This window comes from Anabas testudineus, chromosome 7 (genome assembly GCF_900324465.2).
Source record: "Anabas testudineus chromosome 7, fAnaTes1.2, whole genome shotgun sequence".
Taxonomy (NCBI): domain Eukaryota; kingdom Metazoa; phylum Chordata; class Actinopteri; order Anabantiformes; family Anabantidae; genus Anabas; species Anabas testudineus.
In genome coordinates, this window is record NC_046616.1 from 6,246,977 (window position 1) to 6,257,683 (window position 10,707).

The 10,707-nt window shown below is 39.5% G+C and overlaps 1 protein-coding gene across 3 annotated transcripts; it reads left to right on the plus strand.

Moving 5' to 3' along the window:
* Nucleotides 1-9,347, plus strand: ampd1. Of its 3 annotated transcripts, none has more exons than XM_026369076.1 (16): nt 1-151; nt 2,384-2,392; nt 3,149-3,314; nt 3,433-3,592; nt 4,278-4,443; nt 4,565-4,784; nt 4,918-5,047; nt 5,596-5,790; nt 5,952-6,083; nt 6,229-6,392; nt 6,546-6,672; nt 6,816-6,979; nt 7,106-7,226; nt 8,222-8,395; nt 8,659-8,769; nt 8,967-9,347. In XM_026369076.1, exons 1-16 carry the CDS (start codon nt 130-132, stop codon nt 9,120-9,122), a joined length of 2,217 nt encoding a protein of 738 aa, XP_026224861.1. In that variant the 5' UTR covers nt 1-129; the 3' UTR covers nt 9,123-9,347. The 3 variants fall into 3 exon arrangements, with proteins under 3 accessions (XP_026224861.1, XP_026224863.1, XP_026224862.1); XM_026369077.1 differs by lacking the exons at nt 1-151; nt 2,384-2,392 and adding exons at nt 2,437-2,484; nt 2,873-2,958; XM_026369078.1 differs by lacking the exon at nt 2,384-2,392 and having other exon boundaries at nt 22-151.
* The last annotated feature ends 1,360 nt before the right edge of the window (nt 9,348-10,707 follow it).

The window sequence follows — 10,707 nt, forward strand, 5'->3', positions numbered from 1 at the left end:
ACACGTGAGGCAGAGGGAGCTTGATATTGCACAGACCAAGCACAGGACTCCACTCTTGTCCACTCTAGTGGTCCAGTGGCCAACCACCTTTTACCAGTCCTAGGAGCGTTTCACTAGAAGGGTGTCACCATGCCTAAAGCCTTAGCTCCAGGTGAGTAAGATCAGCCTGACTTCAGGGCTTAAATGTGCAGTCTTACCTGTAAAAAGAGGGGTTGAATGGCAATTTATAGGGATTATTTTTACATTGACAAAATTTAACTGAGCAAAGCATTCACTGTGTTCTTTTGATTTAATCTTTGTGATGCTTTAAAGTCCCTTCTATCAGAATAAAACACTCATATCAGCTTGTTGAGATGTTTAGACAGCAGCAGTCGTTCTTGTAATAAATTCCTCTCTGTTTGCCAGGGCCACCACGTCTCTAATGGATAACTCTGACAGCTTAATGACAGGTTCATTCATACATTGCATATAATTCCAAACTTAACTGTTTACTAAAAATATATTATATTCATCACAAGATGTTAATCCTTCAGAATTGGACATCTTTAAGAAAAAATGCTGGTTTACCTTCACGTTGCCTTTGGGATTTGTGCTTGCACCAAATTGTTCACTAGTTTGAATTGCATATTAGTTCAATCAGCAGATTCCAACATCTAAATGCTGTTCTTGAGCTCAGCTGTAATGATTCAGATTCATGTCATAAAAATGTAGGGCTGTGTATCAGCTTCAGCAAGTGAACGTGTCACAGAGGACGTTTGGTGAAAGTGAATTGTCAGCAGATTCTCTTGCGTCAAGTGTGACATGAGGTCAAGTCTTGCTGCAACTTTTGCCCTGTTGGTTCGTTCAGTTTTAAGCTCTATGTGTTGTACTATTCATCTAGATGCTGTTGTAATGGTTGCTAATTATAGCTTACCTTCACGAAGCATGGGGCATCTGGCAAGTGCGACGTCATATTATACCTTAAGGAGTTTTTATAAGAGTGAAAAATAGAAATGCAGTGTTCTCGCCAGCTGCTTCCTGAAGAGCTTGATGTCATAGCTAATAAGTCAGGTTGTAACAATTTAGCAGGTATTGGTGGACACCGTCTTTAAGTGTGTTTACACTTGTCGTGACATTTCATGCCAGTGTTGTCAAGCTGTCAAAAACCAGAGCAGTTAGCTGTCAGATGGTCAGTTTAGTCAGAGCACTAATAACATCATTTCCTTTTTACTTTTAAATGTATTTAATCACAAAGATAGTTTTAATGTTATCTACAGGTGTGCAGTCAGATTCACAGGATTCAAATTGTGCTGCTTTGAAACATAACCACATTTATTTTGTTTCTCTCTAACCTGGACTGTCCCACCCTGACTGGGACTTTTTGCTAACTCAGCAGAGGGTGGAAGTAAGTATGGAGCGCGGAAACTTACTCAGGAGTTTGTGAAAGATGAGAAGCATTACAAATGCATGGACAATCATATCGCCAAATATTATTTCTCCAACGTGCATTTGAATGCAACCTAGTAATATGGATCTTGATCTTAGTAAATGAACATAAACAAATAAAGTGGGAATGGCCACCATTTATCAATCTATTGTTCACCGTCAGTGTCGGTTCTCTGTTTCATTATACACTTTTGGTACCAGATGCTTCACAAATTCAGCATCACAGATCAAAACTGAACTGAAAGTGAACATTTACATTAATAAATGACTTTTTCTGGGTAGGTTTGTGACTCTTTCACCGTGGGAATGCATATAAACAAGACCTAATTGACTATTAGATTTGGAATGGGCACATGGGGCTTATTCCTGAATGCCATGGAAACACATTTAATGCATCTTCACATGCACGGAGATCATATTTACCTGAGGTATTCTATATACTTTTACTACTAATCATATCTGATTTAAAACTTGTTTCTCCAGTGGGATCAAAGAGGCCATAAAAACATCTCCACATGTATCATGAAGATGCAATGACCAAGAATTTGTCCAAATGTTGTATTTATTTAAACAGTTCCTGTCACGTGTCCTCTCCATTATCCACCCTCACACTTTTTCTTAATCCAACTTATCCATTTACCGTGAAGTGTATGCATTGGTCCAATGTGTCACTTCGTTGCTCATGTCCTCAACATCTGCAGTTGCATGTATATTACTAAATAATTGAAATATTCATAAATGTTAATGTGCAGTTACTGTAACTGTTTCCAAAGTATTATGCATTTATTTATTCTATTATTACAATGTGCAGTTGTTCAAACAGGATTAAAAGATTTGTATATCATCTTCATATACGTATAACACCTGGAACATAACATGTTTTAACTCATGCTTTTCTAACACTTCCTCTTTTGGATTTTACTCTGGGTGGTGCTACTCTGTTGCTGGGCTTGACCAGGTCCACAGAGTAAGTATGAAGGATGAAAAGTGAAAGCCAACTCATGATCTGTGTCATATTGGAGTTGTCGTCTTCAAGTAGAAAGCCTCTGCTCTTGTCTAGTAAGCGCATGTTCTGTAGCGAGTAGCGTTAAGAAGAACTCTCGACTTGTCTATTGTCATTGTGTTGCTCGTAATACAGCCCTGTTGTTGATAGCTTGGTTGATTAGCTCATTCATTTTGGATCTTGACCCTCTTTTCCTGTCATTTTTTTCCAGCTAACAATCGATTCAGATCAAAATAAATACCCACAAATATCTTGAGTGCTGGAGTGCAAATAATAAAATGCAAAATAAATCATAAAAGGTGACAAGAAAACGGAGTCTGGAGTTATAAATATACTGTACATAAAGACAGGCTTGTATTCATATGAGTCGAGTCAACTGTGTGTCTCAGTGCTTCATCACTGTGGTTCCTCTCTATATCTATGCATGGGATTTTGTGTTTGCAGCCCAGACTGGAGGTCAGAGTTGCAGACTTGTAGTGGCTGAGTCACTCTTTGTGTACAATGCATGTGTTGGAGTCTGTGCCCATCAGGTTGGTAAGGTTTATGCTTTGTATGTCATTCATCAAAATTCATTCATCATCATGGATGTACATCATTTAGTAATCAGACAGTTTTGTTTGTGTTTCATGTGTTATTGTTAAACCCATTTTGTTCACTGTGTGGTGTGATGGAAGTTAGCGGGTCTAACACTAACAAAATCTCCTTTGCCACGCCTGACAGAGACCGATGAAAAGATGCGGGCCTTCGCCGAGAAGGTCTTTGCGTCTGAGACCAAAGATGAAAACATCCGCGATGAGATCTCCATGTTTGATGTGGCTGAGGACTGTCCCATCCTCCACCATGAGATGGCCTACCATCTGCACACTGAGGATGATACTGAGAAACGGTGAGGGGGAAGACAATGTACTGTCATATGTAGCAATAGAAGCATTGCATGGGGAAAAACAAGATATTATGACAGTGGATGAAGCCAAATATTAACCCTTACCTCTCCTTTTTCACAGCAAGAGGCTCCTGCGCTGCACTGCCATGGCCATGCCTATGCCGAGAGCTGCTCTCGAGGTGACTGTTGCCCCAGTAGAGTCAGTGGAGGTGGATAGACCCCTATACCTGGAAGTACCAGACTTCCAAAGAGTGGCCATCGTTGGAGACTATGCTGCTGGGGTACTATTTATTTTCCTTCTATTTTTATTCTATTAAGTCTATTAAATTTACTATTTAAATGACTTCAAACCTTAGCTTACCATACAGATTGAATGTTTTGACAAATCTAAGGCAGGTATATACCAGTGGTTTTAGAAAGAAAGCAGACTGTTCTCATTGCGTGAATTAAAAAATAACAACTGATTTTTATTTATTCCACTGTTAGGGTTTACAGTGTAGTAGTAGTATTTAAAGTTTCTACTCCAACAAATGTTCAAAAATGTCTTAAAACTAGACATAGTTCAGGTTTATATACAGGATGTGCTAACCTTTAATTTCACTGACATTAGTCTGTGGTTTAGTGGACTCCCTCACATTAACAGAGGCCCATGAATGTGAAGCCAGGGTTTAAGTTTCATGGCTAAAGGTTTGACATTTGCAGAGAGAAAAACACTCTTGAGGAGCTGATTGCTATTTCTGTTACAGCTTACTCATAACCTCACATTTATTTTTATATTTTCACTGTGCTGTGAAATTGTTTTAAACGCCTGGCTAGTTAGTGTGAAGATTGTACAGTACTTTGGGGCTGTATTTAGTTGTACAGGAAGGTGTCTATTGTTTTGTTGTTAGAGTAAAAATGAAATGAAGAACAACTTTCTTTTTTCAGTTAGACTGTTGTCTGTAACGTCTCTTATCTGCTGCTTAGGTGACCATGGATGACTTTGAGCTGTCTTGCAAAGGCCTTTATCGTGCCTTGACCATCAGGGAGAAGTACATGAAGCTGGCCTACCAGCGCTTCCCACGGACAGCCTCCCAGTACCTGCGTGTGATTGAGGGAGAGAGCTTCAAGCCTGAGGATCAGGTGCAGCCAGGTGAAGAGAGACGTAGATGAGATTTTTTAGCATGATGCAGCTGGGGTTTGCATGAATAGGCTGAGACACAACATGTATCTGTCCACCGCTTTCCCTAATTTTACGTTACATCCATCATCAGTGTTCACATCTCCTCCAAAGAAGGTGGAAGACGCCTTTGATACCAAGAGCCTGCCAAAGAATCTGGGCTATGTTGCTCGTATAAAGGATGGCGTTATGTACGTGTACAACGATGCTGCAGCTGCTGATAAGCATCAGCCCAAAGACCTGCCCTGCCCCGATTATGCCACCTTCATCGACGACATGAACTTCCTCATTGCTCTCATTGCACAGGGCCCAACGTGAGACTTTTACAAGTGTTCACTGGTCTGATTTGACTTGTAGAATTGAAATATATGCTCTACAATACAAGACACCTGATAACATGTCTTCATAGATATAATCAATTAAGAAATGCTCATCATTGTTTTGTAGTAAGACTTACACTCACCGCCGTCTGAAGTTCCTCATGTCCAAGTTCAATGTGCATGAGATGCTGAATGAGATGGAGGAGTTGAAGGAGCTGAAGATGAACCCCCACAGGGATTTCTACAACTGCAGAAAGGTAGCCATCAACAGTATTTATAATAGTTAGCATTTATTTCTAATGTTCCTGTAAGTGTCCTGAATTTAAAGCACAGAAGAAAAAAAACTATTGGATGTAAAAACATTTTCTACACCTTTAGGGGTTATAATGACATGTCTGTCTCTTTTTGGTAACCACCCTATTCTCTCATCCCTACGATGGCAATATACTGCAGTGCAGTATTGTGTAGTAGAGGAGTGTAGAGGGTGCAGCAACACAGCTTTCAGACAGAGGATTTGTACATAATCAACAGAAGTCGAGACACTTTTAAGTTTCAAGGCTTAATTTGCTGTGGGAAAGTTTTTAAACCATTACTTATTCCCTTTGCATATTTTATATGTCACAACAAATCACAAAATGTTTGTAGTCATATTTAATTTAGATATTCCACAGTGTAATGTCTGCTTGTATTTTAGCAGCTGCCATGAACCTTGTGTATGTTTCTCCAGCTCTCTCTTGTGGCCAAGCAGAGTTACTACATATGATAAACTCAGAGCCTGAGTCGTCCACTCTCCTTACAATTCCAGGTGGACACTCACATCCATGCAGCCGCATGCATGAACCAGAAGCACCTGCTTCGCTTCATCAAGAAGTCTTACCGTGTGGACGCGGACCGAGTTGTGCACAACCTGAAAGGCAAAGAGGTCACCATGAAGGAACTTTTTGAGTCTCTCAACCTGCACCCTTATGACCTCACTGTGGACTCCCTGGATGTGCACGCTGTATGTTACTTGATTTCCACATCAGGAGCTATATTAGTGTTACTGCCTCAAAGCCTGATCAGGACATTTAGGGTCAAACTTTATATAACAGCTTCTTAAACTAAAGACATTATCCATTTCCTTCAGTCGTTCCTTCTTGTGTTTTTGATATTTCTCCTTAGGGTAGACAAACCTTCCAGCGCTTTGATAAGTTCAATGCCAAGTACAATCCCGTGGGAGCCAGTGAGCTGCGTGACTTGTACCTCAAGACAGAGAACCAAATCAATGGAGAGTATTTTGCCACCATCATCAAGGTTAGTTTTCATGCAGTGGGACAGAAAATCTTCAAAAAAATTGTTGTAGTAATAAAATCACTTGCTCTATCTAGCTCTAACTCTACCCCAAATGTATATCCACACCAAACTTCACTGAACATGATTTGATTTTTGTGCAAATCAGGAAGTAGCCAGTGACCTGGAGGATGCTAAGTATCAGTATGCTGAGCCTCGTCTGTCCATCTATGGCTGCAACGCTAATGAGTGGAACAAGCTCTCGAGCTGGTTTAACAAACACAGAGTCTTCTCCCCAAACCTCAAATGGATGATTCAGGTTCCAAGAATCTAGTACGTTTTACCATCTGTTCTTTGTTTGTGTGCTGTTGTAGATGCATCATAGCTTCAGCTTTGCCTAAACTATAGACAGTATGATTACCATGACAAATAGTCTCACAAATAATCAAATTTAAGTGAATACATTTTGTCCCTCTTCTATCTCAGTGACATCTTCAGAGGCAGGAACTTTGTGCCACACTTTGGCAAGATGTTGGAGAATATTTTCCTTCCTATATTCCAGGCCACTATTGACCCACAGTCCAACCCAGAACTCAGTATCTTCCTCAACCATGTGAGTCACAAACGGAAAAAAGTCACACCAGAGCTCTAGAATGACTCTCAAACATGAATAATAATTACATATAAATGATCAAGACAGCAAAGGAATCATCTGAGAGCCCCAGTACCATTTACCATTTTCCTCCCGATGTGTAGGTGACAGGTTTTGACAGTGTGGACGATGAGTCCAAGCACAGTGGCCACATGTTCTCCACCAAGAGCCCCAAGCCAGAGGAGTGGGACATTGTCAAGAACCCCTCCTACACCTATTACATCTACTACATGTATGCCAACATTGCTGTTCTCAACCAGCTTCGCAGGTGAGTAACATTGTCTGAGTATTTTTATTGTTCTTTTGAGGTATTTGATGATTACAGGAAAACCACTTCCTCTAAGAACACGTGTCTTTTGTGAAATATAATACTTGTTTATCGTCTGCTCTTTAGACAGAGAGGAATGAACACATTCCTGTTCAGGCCTCACTGTGGTGAGGCCGGAGCCATCACACATCTGCTGGCTTGTTTCATGACTGCTGACAACATTTCTCACGGCCTCAACCTCAAGAAGGTCAGGTCTCGCTTGCATGCATTGTCTTACTTACTGTAAATGAATACTAAATTAACACTAATTAAGTACTATGCATAACGAAGCACTGGTTACAGATTTGAGGCCTGTGTTATGCAGTATATAGAAATCTATAATAATGTCATTATAATTACATAATGATTGTCATAATGTATATGACATTGAACATCTAAATTAAATAAACTATCCATGGCAGAAAAAAAGATCAAGTCACATTTACGTGTGAGTAATACAAGCAAAGATAGTGGACAAAGCCATGAGTGATTGCAGTTAGAATGCATTTGGCCAACAATGTAACACGGTCAACAGTACAATCTATAGTGTATTGTGTAAACTGCTGATTAGGAGAGCTTCTGCAACCCCGAAAGGGAAACAGAAGACAAAGTATATGAAGCACAACTGGTGACTAAGAGAACAAATACAAATGTATAACATATACAAACAATACAGCTATGTAACAATAGATGGCAGAAGTACACAAACTATAAAGTATGCAAATACTTCCCTAAAAAAGTGGAAATATCACTTCACATTTTCACTTAAGTTGAAATACATTAAGTACATGCTTGACTTGACTTAATGTACAAAGTCTGAGCAGTGCAGTGCTACCTTCACCAACGAGCCCAGGTTATTGTTCTATTCACTCAAATGCCTCTTCTAGGAAACACTACATTTTAAATCTGATTAGAAACACAATCTCTGAGGCGATTCAGTTGCTGAATTGTAAACCCTCTGCCTTTCATGGGACTTTTTTGTTTGCAGTACTCTGTCCTGTTGCGCCCTCAGCTCAATTCCTAACATCGTTTGTTGTAATGCAATCTCAGATCTGAGATTCATCCTATGAGTAATCTTTCAGTCTGCACATGATGTATTGCTATTTGTGACATTTTGTCTGATTTATTAGCAAAAATAAAAGTCAGAAAACAAGTTATAATGTCCCAAAGAAACCGATGATATCTGCTGTTGCTCCACCACAGAGCCCTGTGTTGCAGTACCTGTACTTCCTGGCCCAGGTCCCCATCGCCATGTCTCCTCTCAGCAACAACAGCCTGTTCCTGGAGTACGCCAAGAACCCTCTGCTGGAGTTTCACCAGAAAGGCCTGGTGGTTTCTCTATCCACTGATGACCCCATGCAGTTCCACTACACCAAGGCATGTGAACATAAAGCGTTTGATGATAATTTAAACAATGAGACACATTGTGCTGTAACAAATGGGTATTGCAAGTATTTGTGTTCACCTTCATTCCCAAGGGAAAGTCATCAACTGCACAGCACATTATAAAATGGCATCTGTGCAAAATTAGCTATTCAGTGCTATTCACTCACTCCTACACAGTCTCTCTTCAGATTCAGTAAGTTGAAGTAAAAGTTATCGAAATGTTTAAGAGTAATGCTTGAACTTCATGACCACAGGAACCCCTGATGGAGGAGTACGCCATTGCAGCCCAGGTCTTCAAGCTCAGCACCTGCGACATGTGTGAGATTGCCAGGAACAGTGTGCTGCAGAGTGGTCTGTCTCATGAGGTAACTGGAGAGCTTGAAGAAATAACTTCCAATTTGCCTTTTTATTTTGGCAAAATTGTTTTTTTGCAATAAAAAGTTTCTGCATCCTCTGACAGACAAATGCCGCTCTTAGATTGAACTAGTTTTTCGTCATGGTACATTTAGAGTTCATTAATACTCATACTAACAAATGCTGGTGGTTCCCTTCTGTGCTCCAGGAGAAGACCCACTTCCTGGGCAAAGACTACATGAAGGAGGGTCCAGAAGGCAATGACATCCGCAAGACCAATGTGGCCCAAATCCGTATGGCATATCGCTTTGAGACCCTGTGCTATGAGCTTGATCTCATCAAGGAGGGTCTGAAGATCGAGTAAACATGCTCAACAGAACTCCTCTATAATGTGATGAAGAAATATTTCTATATTTGTTTTCACCGAAACTTTTAAACAAGTACATTTTAAAGTCACAGGACCTTCTTACACCCTGATGTTCTCTACTTTTGTGGAAGAAACTTTGAAAATAGTTTGACTTATAACAGTACATGTGGGGAAACATCGTGTATAAGAATGAAAATAAATAAAATGTGAAATAAGTTTGAGTGCACTCATTGACAAATTCACAAATTAATTTAAACTGTTCCACAATACGATGTAATTTACTTGACAGCTGCTGCAGCTGTCTTCAGACCTTTCTTTTAAGCTTGGCATCTCTCCTGTACCAGAAATATTTGTAGTTAACCGTTGTTCAGCTGTATAAAAGTTTAGCTTTGTAGATATTTACTACTGTCAGCAGAATGAATAGGAAAAATGTGCATTATTTTTGCAAACTTAAATTATTATCCTTCATTGCTGGATAATCCATAACTTTAACCATCAGCGTCTCCACAGTTTCATTATTGAAATTAACACTGGGATACAAAAGCAACATTTGCTTGATCCTGGCTGTCAGTGTGCTTCATACTATAAATTATTATTATATGAGTTTATTATGTTAGTTTGATCATTCTGTAACTATCTGACAGTTTGTAATATATACACACTTCAACACATTAGTTGAAGCGAATCAACTAAATGCACATATCGTTTTTACCACGTTTTCACATTAGTTTTTCCATAATTTCAACTCTATCCATCACGTTTCTGCACACAACACATCACATCACATCTCGGGACCTCATAAATTCTGCTGCACTCGTTTATTAACTTGTGCAGCGCCGCAGGTGCAGCTCATCACACAGTGTCTATATTTCCCAGGACACGTGAAGACAACAGTATTTATTCATCGTTGACAGCTGCAGGACTTGATGATGACGTCTCCTCCGCTGGATCGACAGGATTCAACGAAACTTTCTCACAGTTACAGACGCGTCAAGCTCGACAGAAACACCGGAGTGTAACCGGGAGTCGAGCGACTTATGCAGTAAACTGTGGCAAATTAATAAAATCACAGTTATTTGGTATTTCTCTACGATCATGTGTCTAAAAATAAGATGAAAATGTTCATGTCTTGACAAGAAAATAGATGGCAATTAGTAATTTTGTAATATAGTAATTCCTAAATTTCTGATAATATTTGTACATTACAATGGAATTTTCTTCTTCCTGCCCTCCTTTTAATAACATTTAAAATAAGAATCCTTGATTACTTTCCACTTTTTGCCTTGTTACAGTCACTTTATAAGACTGTTTGATAGCAGCGATTAGGTAGAACAAGACTTTAGATTAAAGATTTATACAGTATCATGCATACGGCTCAGAGGCCTTAGTTAATCTGTGTATAGTTTTTACCTCGACACTGAAAAATGGCTCAACCAGCTTTTATTCCACTGCATAGATAGGTGGGGTTTAAACGTGTTTCCCGATACAAATTCTCAAAATGTAAATGTGAATTAACTTCAGCTTGCTGACAGACATCTTTGCATAAACAACACATTTTATTTAAAACTTCTCAGTGTGATTT